General features: G+C 47.8%; 1 protein-coding gene across 7 annotated transcripts in view; it reads right to left on the bottom strand.

Moving 5' to 3' along the window:
* The window catches only part of TRAPPC10 (trafficking protein particle complex subunit 10), a 94228-nt gene that overhangs the window by 29571 nt on the left and 46956 nt on the right, over positions 1–17701 (bottom strand). For all 7 annotated transcript variants that reach the window (XM_024120188.3, XM_055086446.1, XM_028492708.2 and 4 more), the window contains 7 exons: positions 17125–17320; positions 14820–14931; positions 12133–12380; positions 3758–3904; positions 3016–3130; positions 1951–2027; positions 1051–1142 (listed from right to left, as the gene is read on the bottom strand). In XM_024120188.3, coding sequence (XP_023975956.1) covers positions 1051–1142; positions 1951–2027; positions 3016–3130; positions 3758–3904; positions 12133–12380; positions 14820–14931; positions 17125–17320 — 987 coding nt within the window. The remainder of the gene's footprint in view (positions 1–1050; positions 1143–1950; positions 2028–3015; positions 3131–3757; positions 3905–12132; positions 12381–14819; positions 14932–17124; positions 17321–17701) is intronic.

Here is a 17701-nt window from a genome sequence, read left to right as displayed (position 1 = left end):
ATCTCCAGCCAAAGATTCTTACACTGTAGAGCTGGAAGGGAGGCCATTTGTCATCCAGTCCCCGTAGACCCAGGCCGAGGGCCACCCGGCTAGTCCAAGGTCAAGCCAGAACCAGGACCCAAGTCTCCAGTTAGCAGGCCAGCATCACCCCACTGCAGCTCCAAGCCTCAGCTCACAGCGCCTGAGGACACGGCTATTGATTTAGTCAGCAGATACACGAGCTGGAGACTCAGGAGAGCCAACCTCCAGCCCCGCATTACTCAGCTGTGCAACTGATTCCCTGCTCCAACCACAGCTGAAACACTAGGAGGTTCACTCAGATGATCTACGAACCCCTTCAGAGCCCTGCAATCCATTAAAGTAAATTATTCTTTCTTGTTTCATCTAATGAAATGACTAACTATAGATTTCAAGATACCATTTCAAACACACATTTCTTTTGAGAAAATGTGTTTTCCCTCGCAATCTGTATCTCTTCCCAGTGCTTTGAACTAGCAGTTACACGGCCAGCAGGGGTTCTTTATCAAACACGTGAGAAATATGCCACGTTTTTAGTCTTTTCTCTGGAATCCACTCCAAAGCTGGAGCCAGACTAGAAATGCTCAGTGTCTGCACACCCCAGCTCACAAGCACTCACGGCTCAGCCCTCTCTCACGGACCTGACACATCACGTGCTTCATGTCACTGACCTCGAGGTTTTCAATCCTCTGAGGAGGCATTTAAAACAGCAACTGGAGAAAATGCTATAGAACACATACTATGTATCGCATATAACAGTATATATATTATCTACATGTATATAATATTTACATATAAGTTCATTAACTTAATTAAATGAAAGAAACACAAAGATCAGTAACAATTATTAAGGGTAATAAGCTGAATTCACTCTGGTTTTCAAGAAATTTTCTTAAGAAATGATGATTGGTTAACAGTTTACATTTTTTGTTCTACAAAGTTATGTACATTTCATATTAACTCCTACATAACAAACCTCTTACGACACATGTGAGATGCCTGAAATTCAAAGAAAAGTTCAAAATCAATTACATGTAAAACTCCGCCAGATCCTTTCCAACGAACTTAGCGGATCGAATTCTCCCAATACTCGTATACATTTCAATGGTGGCATGGGACAAGTCCTGCGGAAAAGCAAAGAACCAGATAATTCTGTACTTTAATGCTAGACAAATCCTACATTTATTTACCCAAGGCTGAAGCAAGACTTCCTTATTAATATAACAGTTTTTTACTTTGTATCTCTTTTTGTGTTATTTGAGTTTTTATGTAAGAGTGATTTATACACTATTGTATAAATCACTGTGATAAATGTGATTTATACACAAGTCATTAAGTTGTACATAAACTATAAGTCATAATAATAAAAGAAACATGAACTCAGCAGGCACAGAATAATTTTTTTCAAAGTATTTTCCATCTGTGGGTAACATTTTTAATGTTTCCCACATTTTGGATGACAGAGACAGTATTATAGACTACTGTCAAATGCTGTTGAATTAATCGTGACTCGGGAAGGCAGACGGTCCACCGAGCTTCTACTGCACTGCTTTCTAAGACTGTCCAAATTTAAGTCCTTTAAAATCAAGTACAACAGCTCTGTTCAGGTTCAAATTGTTCCTTTGTCCACAGAAAACCATTCACTATCCTTTCTTACAATTTCTGTTCTACTGAATGAGCAATACCATTGTGGACAAAATTATAAATATCCAAAGATGCTTTTATGCCTAATTATGGCACCACGGATACTAATAAACCAACTATTCCAGGTTTCATGCACAACTCCCTAGGGTACCAAAGAAACTTCAAAGGCCAACAAGAAGGAGGTTCCAAATACCAGCTCATTCCCAACTCAAAAGGTCACAAAGTAGCGAAGTCTAGTAGAGAGGGGCTTTCTGCCATGGGTAGACAGCGAAGCTTTGTAATACTTACTAAGTAGTGTTTTTCAAAAGCTTCTACTGATGATAATGCTTCTTTGAGTTTCTTATACGGACTCTGAGCAGTGTTGGCTTAAACAGAAAGAAATGAGTCCTTATTCATCTTAATTATGTCCAATCACATGAGTTTACATTCCGCCTCAAATGTCACAGGTAAAGGACTTTGTCTGATGTTCATGGAAATCACAAACAACCCATGCCAACTGAAACTACGTTATTACTTACATTCTTGTCTAATTAATATACTCATGAAATAGTCTAAACCCTTCAAGTAATACTTTTATCTTTAATTGAGACTAGAATTTTTTAAATACGTGTTACAAATCCTACAATGAATTAAATTACTTCCAAAATGATTTGATGTGGTCTCAGGTGGAAACAGTGTAATATACACATAACACATTTTCCCTGACAAACTGATTCAATCCCGCAAGAGGCCTCTCAGGCCATTAGGTAGGCTCTACTTCAGCAACAGTTTCGCTAAATCATACTCATCAAGGTGTTCCTACCTAAAAGAATTAGTAACGTTCCTTTCAAAGTGCTTTATTACCTAGGGGTAATTTACTCAATAAAAGGATCTGTCTGGCCATATCATTAGAAAAATAATCATCTGTAATTCAGAGGAAGATTGATGCATTTAAACTTCACGTGGGCTGTAAAAAGGCATGATCAGCTCACTTAAGCCTGCAAGAAACTCAGACACATTTTTAAGAATCGTTACAATTTCTTTCTTTCTTTTTTTTTCTTTGGCCACACCGCATGGCATGCGGAATCTCAGTTCCCTGACCACGGATGGCACCCGCACCCCCTGCAGAGGAAGCGCGAAGTCCTAACCAGCAGACCGCCAGGCAAGTCCCACAATTTCTTAAACTATTTCTGACATTTCTTTATGCTATTAAAAGGTAAAATATCCTAGGTATTAATCTGGTCAGCTAATAATGAGTGTAATTTCCCAAATGGTGAGTAATTATATCACCGAACCCAAATTATATGTGGTGCCAGTTACAGCCGACATTCTCGTTGCTTTCCACCACGTGTATGGCGACATCTCAAAAAGTACCTGTTTCAGGCCGTTCAGCTCCCAAGCCCGCCAAAAGATCAACCGTCCTGTTGAGGTCTTCTGAGTTAGGTCCCTGTTCTGACACAAGTCCACACAGATAGCCCAAGGACTTTAGCTGTTGAGATAAACCCCAAATTTCAATTAATTTGCCATAAGAGTCAGCAGAGAATTTACAAATTTAAATATAAAGTTAAAACCATCTAAATACTAGAAGAAATTTAGCTTTCCTATCCAAATGATTCTCACCTGGATATGAAAATATATCTTACTGGGATCATTTCAAACTCAAACCTTCTACGTAATCATCCTCAGAGTGGCTCTGACGCTGGTCATTCCCAGCCTGTGCTGTTCACCCACGCTCTCCCAAGCTCGCAAGGTCTCCCACTCCGCTTGCCCCACCTCAACCCCTCCCCCGGCAGGCCTTCCTGCTGCGCGCTCGGGACTACTGTCATTTTCTGCACTTCTGCACACGGCTGCACGCTCACCCTGCTTTGTCCCCCCACCCATTCCTGGAGCAGAAGCCCGCCTTTAGCACGAGCGCAGCGAGTGTCTGATGTCTGCCAGATACAGTGACATCGGCAGGGAACGACTGCATTCACACTGCTCCTAGACACACCCTGAAGTAGCCAGAGCTGCCTGTGCAGGGACTAAGTGAGCAGCACTTCTCCAAACAGCTAATTCCGTCCCCCAGCCCCGCAGGCAGAGCCCCGGCCGAGGCTCACATCTGCACTGGGGCAGTTACCTTCCCTGTGGCGTAGCTCCACAGACCCACGGTGTGGGCGATGTTTGAGTCTATCTGTGCCCGGTCGCAACACCCTTCTATCCTCTGCAGCACCTCCAAGCAGCTCAGGAACACCCAGCAATCCAGGGCACCGGGTGGCACGGAGACCTGGGGGCACAGGCGCGGGCACGTGAGGAGAGCGCTGGGGGAAGCACCTGCGCCCGCTCGCCCTCCTTTGCCCCTCCAAGCAGCTACCCAGTCTCTGCAAAACTACAGGAAAGAGAAACGGGACCTGTACAGCAGTCCACCTACGGGAGGAAACGAGCGATCTGTGTCCAAATACACTATTTGGTGTCATATTGCTGATGATACTGAGTGACTTGGCAGGGATATAACTTGCAATAATGTACTTTAAAAGCTTATTAACAAAAGAAGCCTCCAAAAAGGCCGACTGTCATCACTTAGTCTACGTCTGAACACTGGTCACCTCTCAGTTTAAAGAGCATATAGGGCTTCCCTGGTGGCGCAGCGGTTGAGAGTCCACCTGCCGATGCAGGGGACACGGGTTCGTGCCCCGGTCCGGGAAGATCCCACGTGCCGCGGAGCGGCTGGGCCCGTGAGCCACGGCCGCTGAACCTGCGCGTCTGGAGCCTGCGCTCCGCAACGGGAGAGGCCACAACGGTGAGAGGCCAGCGTACCGCAAAAAAAAAAAAAAAAAAAAGAGCATATAAAGTGAAGGTGGGAAACTAAGATCTCAGATGACCACTTGATCACATTTCAGAAGATCATGTTCAATGCTAGAAATCTAAATATTAAGTAAATATTAGATGATATTTAGGAATTGCTATTAATTTTTTAAGTGTAATTATGTTTGTAAAAAAGAGCACCTGTTGCTTAGAGATATAATAAAATGTTTTCAGAAATTCAAAAGCATCTACTGTATGTGATTGATTCTAAAATGGACTTTTTTCCTACGTTTCAGTGTTTTTGACCTAGGAGTGCCTCACAGTCAAGGGCATCTTAACACTCACACTTGGCAGAGTAGACTGTCTTCTTGGTGGCACTAATATCATGAGGTATCTTACAACTGGTGTCCTAGCTTTGGTGAGACACGCTAATTAGTCCTATTCAAAGTGGGAAAGTAAGAGGTGCTGTTACATCAGGTGACAAGAGAAGAGCCAGCCGCATACGCTGATGAAACTGACTTATGTAAGAAGGACTCCTTCAACACACCCTGAGCACAAACAAACGGACGTGGCACCAACTGGAGAGAACAGAGAATGCTATTAAATGTTCCTATAAACGCTAAATTGCCCAGTCTTTGAAAAATGAGACAAACTGCTTAGACCCTTTGAAAAAAATCAGTATAGAAAAAAAATTACATGACCAGAAGCAACTTCCCTCAAGTGGTACAACTGACTCTCTTGCCCAGAGTGGAGCGCACCCTCCAAGGGACGCACAGAGAGCTGGTCGGTACGATGCAGCTCGGGGACCCTGGACAGAGCACGTGCCTCCCCGCAATCGAACTGGGCGAGCTCCGCAGGGCGCGCAGCCGAGGTGGGCGCACGCGCTCCAACAAACACACGAGGGGTGCCAACGGCCCACAAGGTTCTCACCCAGGAGCCACACGTCTACAGATGGCGGCAGCCCGTGTCCCTGTGAAGGCCGCCCACCCCAGCACCCACGCTGCCTGCACCTGGCAAAGAGCAAGCCCCGCCCCCGCGCGAGGGCCAAGCCCCGGCCGGAACCGTGCGGCGCGCTCGGCGTCTCACAGCTCGCACACCCTAACAGGAAGGGCGCGGGCGCCTTTCCACGGGCTCCGGGTCCCTCTGGACAACTTCCTTCGTGAACAACAGACTTTTTAAAACTGAATCCTTATCATGCACCCGTTAGTTTTCTCCGAGCCTCCCTCTTCTTCTGCTATCAGTGTTACTGGTCACGGCAAGAGCCGCTTTACCATTTTCCAAGCATACAATTAAAGGCATTCTTTGCATTCTCTTTTGCTAAAACTACCTTTTTAAATATAACCCAAATACTGAAAAACCCAGCGTCCTAACGTGAACCCTGACGGGGCCGCCCCGCTGGAGGGCCGCGGCCGCCACACGCTTCCCGACACAACATCTGTGCTTCCTCTTGCACCTGTACACGAAATCAACAGGTAGGTATTCTTGGGTGTCTGACCGCTCCAGCTAAACTTTAGTTCGTGAGACTCCGGGTTCATTCGTTCCCACTGCCAGACGCCAGTCTGCCGTCTGAACAGACGGCAGTCACCGTTTCCCTCGTACGTGATGGACATTTGGGTTATTTCCGGTTCTAGCAGTCACGAATGACGCCACTACGAGCATCCCGGCACTGTCTCCTGGACACCTGTGAACACCCTCCGAGGAGACCTGGGGGGAGACTGCCGGCTCACAGGGCACGCGCAGGTTTGGCTCCAGCAGACACCGCCGAACCTTCTTCCAAAGTCGGGGCGCCAACTCCCACTCTCCTCGCCAAGGAGGGAGTTCCGGCTCCTCCCCCGTCACTAACACTCGTCAGGTCTTTCCACTTCAGCCATTGGGGGGGCTTCACTGTGGTGGTAGTTTGCATTTCACTGTAATTAATGAGATTGGGCACCTTTTCATATGCCTACTGGCCATCTGGATAGCTTCATTTGCCTATGTTCTATTCGTCAGTCTTTTAAGCTGATCTGCAGGAGCTCTTCCCACATCCTGGGTAAGAGCCCTTCCTGACCGCACAGCTTGCGGCCCCGTCACCCCCTCCGTGGTGCCTACTGATGAAGAGAAGCTCTGATTTCCATGCACTTCCTTTCTGGCCAGTGCCTTTCTGACCTGTTTCAGAAACACTTGGTAACCTTAAGGACGTAAAGATGCTCTCCCATGTTATCTTGCAGAAGCTTTGTTGTTTTATCTTTCATAACATAATCATCACTAGTGGCTGGCGTGAGACTCGGCTGACTCGGAACCGTGTATTCATTGAATAAGTTTTACCTCATGTACTCAGACTCTGCCCCAGCGCCCGGGCTCAGGCCTCAGCTTCTCCTGGGACTCCGGCCGCGCCTCAGACTCTTCTCCACGCCTCCTCCTAACCCTTCGCTTCTCTCCGCCTCCACCTCCAGGTCCTAACACCTTGCACGGCACCCCGGCTTCAAACCCAACAATGGCTTCCCCACAGTTACAGAATAAAATCCAACCCTCCAGATGACGTACTCTTTCAAAACCTGGCTTCCAGTACCTCTGGAGCCTCACCTCCAAGCCCTGCCTCACCGCTTAAGTTCTAGCAAGACTAAGCTCCTATAGAGTTCTTTAAATTACAGTGCATTTTCTCTGCCTGAAACGCACTCTACTCTCTCTGCACCTGCCACCCAAGCCACGTCCTCCTGGTGGATCCTGACTCAGCCCGTGGAAACCAAAGCTCCTCCACAGGGCAGGGGCTGGCCTGTCTTGCTCTCTGCTAAAAACACGGTGCCTAGAATAAATGATTGCCTGGCACAAAACAGGCGCTCAACGAAGAACTGCTGAATGAATGAATCTTTTAAAGCCTAGCTCACACGAGACCAGCTCTGCAGACCTTCCCCGGCACACGTCAGGCGCTGCCGACGCGCCCACGCAAGCTGCCCCTCCCTGCTTGACACCCCGCCACCTCCGAACGTTCCGCTCCCACTGCCTGGCAGGCCCGGGCTCTGACGGCCTGCTCACCTGCCGGCCCCACGCACCCCGCTGTGGGCTCCTTGAGGGTAGGTGGGACCCACGGCTCCCGCGTTTGCGGGCCCTCTCCCCCACCACTGTGTTTACCACCGTGCCCCGCAGGTAATCACCTGTTTCTTGAATGGTACTGGGCAGCTCCTCCTCGAACGCCTTGTCCCTCTTCCCGGGAGCCACGGGCCTTTACCGGTGCTGACCCCGCTCACGTACCTCCTCCTGCCGGCTCCTACTCTGCCCTCCCAGTTCAGGTCCTCAGGGCTCAAGGTCCCACGATGACCCCCACCTATCCACGTGGGGAGGAGCCCAGCAGAGTGTCTGGCACACAGCAAGTACTCGACGACCCCGAGGTGCGCTCCTCGGCTACACCTCTGCTTTTGTCCTCTGCGGGGCCCGAACCTTGGAATAGCAATGCCAGCTGGCAGGCCTGGGCGGCGAGCCTTATCCCTCCGGGTCAGCCTGGAGTGTCTACCCCACACGGCCCCGCTCACACGGCCAGCTGGGGCAGTGGCCTCGCATACACGGCACTGGCCTGTCTCTAGATCCTGAAGAGTCCTGACCCCTCTTGGCCTGCCCTGTCTGTGAACATAATCAGAACCTAAGCTGATAAAAGACAAGTCAGCTCTGAGGCGAACACATTAAAACAGAAGTCCTTTGGGCAGTCATTGTAACAAAAATAAAATGGCCTTCTAGGAAATATCTTCCTTATATTGTTCTCGTTTACCAATCTGGTAAAGATTAAAATATACACACAGATTACTTTCTTTCTTACCACAGACGCCGGAAAAGAGCACTGCTAGTGTAACTAAAAATGGGAAGATCTTTCTGGAAGGCAATTTGGCGACGTACACTAAAAGCGTTGAAGACATAGGCATCCTTGAACTGGCCATTCTACTTGTATGAATGCACTGCATAAAGATGATGTACAAGGATACACACTCCTCCAACTACAGACACTGCTGAACAATCCAAATGTCCGAAACAGGACCAATTAAATAAACAGCAGCTCTTCTCCAGACAGAAAGCCCACAGACCAAAAAGGGAACCTCTTGCTTCAGAATAAGCAATGACATTTTCTTCTGTATATTTGTCTGTATTTTCCAAATTTGTACAGAGAATATACTCAACTTTTGGTAAAGGGGGGGAAATCTTTTAAATGTTGCAGACAAAAAGAAATACTCTGTAGTGGAATCACTGGAGCTCACACAGAACTGACATAACTTTCCAGGTGTTACTTCTTGACCCCAGCAGCTGTACGGGGTAGGTACAATTTCCATGTTCACACATTTGCAATAGGGGAGCTGGCCCCAGGCCTTAGGTAGCACCCCTGGGGTGTGACTCCAGGCCCCACCCGGGAGCTGGCATCTGGCCACCGCAGCGCCTCCTACTCAGGGAAGATACTTTAAATCAACTGAGAATCCAACCAGGAAGTTACCAGGGCATGCTTTACAAGCCACAAGAGCAAACACACAGAGCGTTTTCTGCAGAAGAAATGTTACAATGAGAAACACACAAGACGCCTGCAATACTTAGGCTTTTGGCTTTAAAAGGATGAACAAGCGTAGCCTAACCCTAGAAGAACCACGTACCGGCTCAGCCTGCGCGTTGCCTGACGCCCTGGCCTATGTGCCCGAGCGGCTCCGCCCGGCCCTGTGCAGCAGAACCCACGGCTCCATGCCGGCCTCTGGCCGTGGACGTGACTGTGAACAATGCTCACCAGAAAGCTCGCCAGACATAGGAAACGAGTCTAGTTTTGAGGGTACAATCAAATGTACAGGAAAAGTAAACAATTCTGAGTCTTGAATTTTCATCGTTTCCGTAAAAATTTAAAGAAACTCTAAGAATAAACTTTTCGGGTTAACTGCCAACTGCAAAGCTTAAGATGTAACAACCCCCCGCCCCCAAACTACCTAGAGAAAGAATCTCAGTTGAGAAAGTTGAGAGAAGAATTGTGTGTGTGAAGCCCTGCGGCACGCCCTCTGCTGTGGCATCTTTTGAAAGAAAGAGCCAAGACGACGCCAGGAAGGAGCGTCCTCACTCGCCTGAAGGGTGACAACGGGCTGACCGCCCTGATCTCGCGCCACCTCGCGGGTCCCTGACCCACAGGCAGCCACCGCTGGGCGCCCATCCGCAGGGCCGAGCGGGAAGGCGGGGGCGTCCCGTGCAGGCGGGCTGCTCGGGGCCCACGCTGCTGGCCTCTGAGCTGCACTGTCGCCCTGCAGCTTGGCCCCTCACGAAGGGTGCCTGACTCGGGACAGGGGCCAAGCTTGGGGCGAGAGCGGAAGGCACCTCTGAAGCACAGCAGACAGGACAGGCGGCCCCACAGGAGCGCCACGCCCGGGGCATGCCAGGCGCCCGCCGGGACCAGCGACGGTGGCTGAGGAGGCACCTCAACGGGCCCGGCTGCCCCGTCTGCTGCCCTGACACCAGGGGACACCAAGCGGGGCACGGTCACACAGCACGAGGGGGACAGGATTCGGGAAGCCGTGTCCTCGGGGAGGAGGGGACCACGGTGCGGCTGCCTCCCCGACTTCAGCACCCTGCTCGCTCTGCAGTAGAAGCAGACAAGCGCCGAGAGGGGGAGCGCCTTCACGCAGGGAGCGACCACCGCGCTCGCTGGGCAAAGGGAAGAGCGCCAGCCGGGCCGGCGGCAGCCGCCCTGGAGGACAGGCGTCCCGGCCGCCGCCCCCACCCCGGCTCACACCGCCCGCCACCACTCACTCTGTTCTCTTTCCAGCCAAGAGGGTAAAAACTGACCCATTCCAGCGACTTCTACAGAACTCGGGACACAGGCCAAGCCAGGGGACCCACTGCACGGCAAGTGAGTAGGACACTGTCCCCACACGCAGCGGGCAAAGATGCTCGTGGCATCCGCTCCACACTGGCTGTCCCGGCCGCCTGCCTGGGAGCTGAGCGTACCCCGTCCCCGGGTGCCCTGCCTTCCAGCTTCCAGAAGGCCTGGAGGGGAGGAGAAAGAAGTGTGGGCGGCACCCCGCTCCTTCCTGCAGGGCCAGAGCCCCCCAGGTGCTCCCTCTCCTCTCCGCAGCCTGGCAGGTGACTGACTAGTCAACCGTCTAAGGCAAGAAAAAGAATTTGAAAAAGAGAGTTTGTGACCGGCTGGGCCCAGCACTGAAGAGGCTGGCTCCGACCACCGTCCGTGGTTTCCCACACCTGCCCCACATCTGTGCATGTCCTAAAAGACCCTCCTGGGGTGACCCCAATTTGAAAGCGCCACGACTGAACTGCTTGGACTCTAATACACATCCCATGTTTTTCCCCAATCCAGTAACAAGACAAAACCTCTAAGTCAGTGAACTCTCTAGGCACCCGTGAACACAGGCGGCCCTGCCCCATTAATGAAGCAAAGCCCCCGCCCACCGCAGTCTGTACAGTTACATAGCGTAGCCAAAGCAGATTATCAAAATCTACTCGGTGACAGGCAGCCATAAGAATATCATCTCAAGGTTGAAAATGTTATTTTTCCTCATACGCCTGATTAGATGTCCAAGGAAAAAAAATAATTTGATAAAAAGTCTTAAATCCTCAAGTTTGTGACTCAGCTAGGCTAGGCATCTCTTCTTTAGAAATTAACTGAAACAGTTTCTCTTCATTTGGGTTTTAAAAAAAATGTGTAGATCTCTTAAGGTCATTTCAAACTAAGTGCTGAGCCTGTTATTTAGTTTTCTAAACAACACAAAGCAGAAATTACCATCATGTGAAAACTATCCCTACCGCTGGTCACCCTGGTCTTCTGTAACCGCCCCTGCGAGCCCTGGTGTGGAGCACGATGGAAAGGACGGCAGTCCGGCTTCGAGGATTTGACTCTGTGCCTAGCTACGTGCTTATAAGTCATCTAACCACTTCCAGACCCACTTTCCTCATTTATAAAATGGAATTCGACCATCCACTTCGTTCTGAACCAGGGAATGGGGGTGCCTGTGAATCCTCTGAAATTATATGTAACATTTTGTATGTGCATATGCGCATTTTTCCGTGTAAAGAGGTCACTGAAACAAAAAAGGTGAGAACCCTCAGACTGGACAGTCCTTAAAGTTCCCTTACCTCACGAAAATGTTTACGAGGCTATGGGCAAGAAAAGAGTTCAGGAGCCCTGGGGGATATTAGTCTATAAAGACAAAGACTTCACTATAAATAAACAACTTAAAGCCTCGCTAACTGGTTTCTTTCATACACACATGCACACACATATTCATAACGTACCTCCATTAAACTTCGTGCTACTAATGAACATGGCACGGCTTGCTGTGTATCACTCACATTGTTACCGGCATGTTCATGCGCACAATCATTTATCTGAAAAGACAGTTCTGAAATAAAACAAACGTCTACCTACGAAACCTAATTCTGTGTGTCCACCAGGTAATTAATCTTTATCGGTGAAGACCAGCTCCCACAGAATAAGCCAAAGTTACCTTAAAAAGAAAGTGATCTAAGAGGCTCGCTTTGGGCCAACGTGAGTGAGCTCCACCGTGTTGAGAGCAGAAATTACATTTTCGAGCAATTAATTAATCAGTGTAAAGAGTAAGTATGCAAATAATATAGTAAAAATTAAGGACATTCACGAAAAGAAAACTCTTTCCTAAGCACATACAGTTCAATGCCTGGGATCGAAGGTTCCGCGTTTTCTACGCCAACAGTCAGGAAGCGGGTAAATGGGGAAAAGAGACCACTCACTTCCAAGAGCTTCAGCTCCTGCACACAGCTGTGCAGCAGCTCTAGGGCGCGCTGAGCCACCTCCCACGGCCTCTGCAGGAAGAGGAGCAGGGTGCACTGGCGAGAGAACAGGTAACTGCGCAGATCTAACAGGGTGGCTTCTTGCCTCTGTATCAATCCGCGCTTCTCCATATCTATGGGCTTTCGGAGGATCAATCCATTCCAGCTCTTCACCGGCTGGCAGAAAAAAGTCAGCCAGTTGGCACCATCTAAACAAACACACATCGTGAAAGGCGCTGACTGCAGATTCCTCCACCTCACTGCGCAGGACCGTGAGCCCTCGTGGACCGACAGGCGGTTCAGCTACTGGATAGGCCTGAAGCGCTGGCCCACCCCTCTGTCTGCAGGGACCCCGTCTAGGGATGCGGGACAGGGTGGTGACCGCGAGGACACCCACTGGGTACCTGGCACCTGGTGATGAGCACTGGGGGACAGGACATCGGCCACGGGGCACAACGCCGTACCAGGCCCAGAAGGTCCTGAGCAGGTCAGGATGCAATCAGAGACTGCCAGGCCAAGGGTCAGGGACACCTCAGGCTCTGCGGTCAGTCGGCCCCAGGAGGAAGCATGCTGAGCGTGCTGTGAGGCTCATCTTCCTTCATTTCCACACTTTTCCTGACTTATTTAAGCCTCATGCCCGTCTCAACTCAACCATGTCAATCCCCGAGTCATGCTCCTAGGGGAAGGGACGGCAGGCACAAGGAAGACGTAGTAGCAGGAAGCAGAGGAGAAAAATTCTTTAACTGGCAAAAATTTCCAATAAGACTCCTCGATTTTAACTTACAGCCCTAAGACTCAAATGTGATCTTAAAATAAATATAAGAATCTACAATAACAAGCCACTCGATCTTTATGAAAAATTTTTTAATCTACCTTCTCACTCCAAAAGAGAGGGGTCACGCCATCTCATTCTACATTCTCTTCAGGAAGTGACTCAACACTGGCACACTGACGTTACTATATGTCTGAAGTGCCAAAGACAGCAGAGCATCCTTTACTGATCTGAACTTAGACTCAGCTGATTCAGTGCCCACTAAGTGAGGTGTCCCCCACCCATCAGGGTCCCCTCCCCAGCAGGTCCCTCTGCCGGGGCCCCCATCCCCAGCACTCTCCTGGTTCCCCCCACGTTTCAGTCAGGTCTCTCCTCGGAGAGCCTCCCAGGCCATCTGTCTAACACTAAACAGCACCTACCGTCACCCTACCCCTGAACCTGTGTCCTCTTCTGCAGGCCACACTTACTAGTCTCACTACCTGACTTTAAGTCACACTTTTGTTTTTCTGTTTCTGTTTCCCCTTCACGTAAACTCCATAAAAGAAGGAATTCTGATTTTTTCCCTACTGTATTTAGAACAGGGCCTGGCACACGGTGGGCTCTCGGGAAGTATCTGTTGTATGAATGAACAAAAATGAACAATATTATTTAGCTGCTAAAGTTGGTCCAGGCTTACTTTTGGTTTTAAATTGCCCCAGGTTTATTTTAAAACTGAGAGAACAAAGAAATTATGTGAAATATCATGTAAGAAACATGTGAGCTATTTGAGATATATATGTATAATACGGATATGTAAGATATAAGAAATGGAATTTTACCTCTTCTAAATTTTTAAAACTTAATTGGTAAATACTTTGCTTTGGTTATATGCTTATGTTTGTGTCTCAGCAAAGTGAGGAGATCCAAACCTGAACTGCATAAAAACTGTTTTGGAGTGGGACTCAATGGGTGACATTTCATCACTCCCAGAACAAGGGCGGTGCCCACAGCCCACACTGACTGTCCCAGCACCTCGCTCCCTACAGGTCCCCGAGCAGACACTACGGTGGCTCCTTGGACTCGTGCCTTTCTTCAGACACTGTGACAAGGGTTCTCAAAAGAAGCCCCAACCAAGATGTCTATCACAGCACTGCTTGTGGTAGCAAGAGCGGAAACAACCCAAATGTCCAACACCAGTGGGCTGAATAAAGTCTAACGAATCCACACCATGAAGCACTCTGTAGCTCTTATCAGAAATAGCTTAGAACCTGATCTGTTAGCTTGAAGAGATGCCTGTGATGGACTGTTAGTAAGAACAACAAGCTACAGACAAAGGTCATGATAATATGATGCCATTTCCTTCAAAATAAATATCAAGCAAAGAATAGTGAGCACAATTATAAACTTTTTCTTTGTATATGGGTCACTGTGCTAGTTTTGTATTTTTAGAAGACTTTAAGACATCATTTAAAAGTTTAAAAGAAAGATGAACACCCTTTACAATGGTATCATATAGGACTCACTGTAATGAACTCTCAAATATTACAAAGACAACCTCTCAACAGAAGAAAAAGATTCCCACTCTTACGCTAGCAAGGAGACACAGAATCAGAAGTATCACTAGCCTGCTGGAGGTTGGAGAGATTACACTTTATATCTAAAAAACAACTTCTTAAACACTTTCATTACTCAAGATGCTTCTACAAGTGTAAGTGACTAATTCTTAATTCTCATTTCATTTCCTATAGGAACCATGGGAATATATTGTATATAATGTTTGTAAAAAAAACAAAAGATGATTTAATCATTAGGTAAACAATCAGCAGCTTCCATACTATTCAAAAGTGGGGAAAGCTATATTGAGAAAAGAATTTGTTTCTAAAACTTCATTACTCACCCCCAGCACCAAAGTTGACAACATACTGAGAAAACAGAGCATCCAGTTCATCGTACTGCACCAGGGCATCTTCAAACTGCTGTAGCATCTCAAAAACAAAGGCAAGTTCCTCCTATTTACCCAAAAAAGTTAAAAAAAAAAAAAAAAAAAAAAGCAAAACTATAAATCAGTGTTTTGAAACAAGCAGCTATGAAAGATTACAACAGAGAAAAGCATGCAGCATAATGAATAACGCTTGTGCTATACCAAGAAAAGATCAATTTAATGACCACACATGTCAACATTTATGCACACACAGAGAGAAGACTAGAAAGAAGCAGGGAACGGCCAACATGATCCCCGGAGTCTCTGCGTGACCTACCAGCAGACTGGGCCTGACTGGTCAGCCTCTCGTCCGCAGTATTTCCCTGGCCCCCAGACACACACTTTTTCATTAGAATTCTGCTATATGGAAGAGCAGAATCTTCTCCTCCATTTACCTATTTATTTATATCCATATAGACTCATGGATATGAATTTTACCCCACGGGTTAAAATCCAAGTCTGTTAGTACTTATTTTGTTGCACAAACTGCTCCTGCTTTGGCCATGGAGGGGGTTCCTGGAGGTGGTGCATATCTTCTTTTGACAGTCCTCCACCTTTCTTGTGCACCTCTTAACTTTCCGGTTCCACACGATACTGTTATTTTCCCTACACCAGCCCTGGGATCAACCACTTCCACAGGAGCCCTGGCACCTTTTATTGGAGAATGCAGTTTAGAAACCAAGATCTGGGCACTGAGTGTGTTCATTGCTACTGAGGTGTCATTTTTTTCTAGGCCCCATCAGAGGAGAGAGCAAGGAAATATATGTATATGTATTAACCCTAACCTACACATACCTCTGTATTTGTGAATCTATCTAGCCAGCAGCCATCCAACCATGGGTTCACACTGATTCTAAACCGGCACCACTGGGTTCATTTAGACTCCCTCTTTCCTAGTTTGTTACTCTTAAAAAATAAGTTTAATAAGCTTGAAGGGTAAAGAGACAGGGAAATCTGAAAGATCTGCCATTGGTCAATCATACAGGGAATTATGAACACATTCAAATTCCCTTATGTGACAAAAATCATCCAAATACCACTAAGACAGAAGCATCAGAATAAGAGATAAACTTCAAAATTTCTAATGAGAATTGGTCTTTTATTTATTCAAAGTGCGTTACCTCTTCAGTGATTAATATACAAGTGATGTTTAAACATGAAAATTACACTTTTTCAGTCAAAACATGGTGAACAAGAACAAGGAACCCTAAGAGCAACATTCTTATCACTCTGCAGTGTTAAGAAGGCCTCCTCCCCCAAACTACTCTATTACACATCCCTTTGTTCTCTTAAGACTTTTCTTCTTAAAAGAGAAAGAGGTGGGACTTCCCTGGTGGCGCAGCGGTTAAGAATCCGCCTGCCAATGCAGGGGACACGGGTTCGATCCCTGGTCTGGGAAGATCCCACATGACGTGGCGCAACTAAGCCTGTGAGCCACAACTACTGAGCCTGTGCTCTAGAGCCCGCGAGCCACAACTACTGAGCCCACGAGCCACAACTACTGAAGCCCGCGCACCTAGGGCCCGTGCTGCGCAAAAAGAGAAGCCACCACAATGAGAAGCCCATGCACCGCAACTAAGAACAGCCCCTGCTCGACACAACTAGAGAAAGCCCGCGCACAGCAACGAACACCCAATGCAGCCAATAATAATAATAATAATAAATAAACAAATAAATTTTTTTTAAAAAGAGATAACGAGTTGATTACAGACCATAATTCTGTAAACTAGAGTAAAGAAACCAGCTTAAGACAATCTTTTATTGGAACCCAAGGTTATAAAACAAAACTACAGAGGAAACGTTCTTGGGAAGTCATAATTTAATCACAGCGCCAGGCAGGGAGTGGATGTCTTTATCACAGGATCATCACCACTGCTGGGACTCCTCGGCCTAAGCCACGTCCACGGTGGACACCCCGGGAGGCCCAAGATACTAACAAAACCAGAATTACTCTGAGGACAAGGCCATTTCATAAAAGGCTAGACGCCAAGCTCTGAAGCAGCAGGGCAGCTGACAGAATGATTACTCAGCAGACCATCTCTGATCCTCTGCTTAAGAAGCCAAGAGAATGAAGCATCATTTGTTACCTACTGTATTGTCTTTTGGTTTTAAAAACTATGTCGATATGAATTACCAAAAGAGAGCTGCCTTATTCATAAAGAATGAAAGAGGGAACGAGAGAAGAAGGAAACAGCCTAGTTCTATATAATCAGCCAAGTACCTGCACCATGAAATAGTCACAGAAGCTCCAGCCTGGCTCAGTCCTCTTCTCCCTCAAGGTTCTCATGTCATCCTCAAACTTGCCTAGGTTTTTGGTAAAAGACATAAGAAGCAATGTCCTGAGTTTGGTCAGGAAAGCATTCCAGGATTCCTGAGTTCGGGAGGAGTCCTTCAAGGGGTCGGAGAGCACGACACACCTGTGGAGAGACGAAAGGTCTGTGGAGAAACCACCGCAAGCACAGAACCGCTGCCCCACGGCTACCACTTTCCTGGGGTGCAGGTTGGCTTCCTCCCTCCCCTTCCTTTCTTCCTTCTTTAACGGGTAAAGAACATTAGGCAGGTGGTGAGAAATCAGATTAGGAAAAGGCTTCATCGTGAACTGAGCTAATGCCACATGAGCAGTCAGTGCTGTTCCCAAGAGTGTTGCTGTAGAATGGACTGGAAAGGGGGAGAGGGATTTATGATGAGTCTTAAGTCTTAGATCCTGTCTCCAGGGCTCTCTGTAAAATAAGGTGATCGTATCTCACTCAGTTCCCAAACCCCATTTGCCCCGCCCCCTTCAAAAACCTTTTGGTTCC

The sequence above is a fragment of the Physeter macrocephalus genome, chromosome 8, assembly GCF_002837175.3.
Source record: "Physeter macrocephalus isolate SW-GA chromosome 8, ASM283717v5, whole genome shotgun sequence".
Taxonomy (NCBI): Eukaryota; Metazoa; Chordata; class Mammalia; order Artiodactyla; family Physeteridae; genus Physeter; species Physeter macrocephalus.
This window is presented reverse-complemented; position numbering and strand designations above follow the sequence as displayed.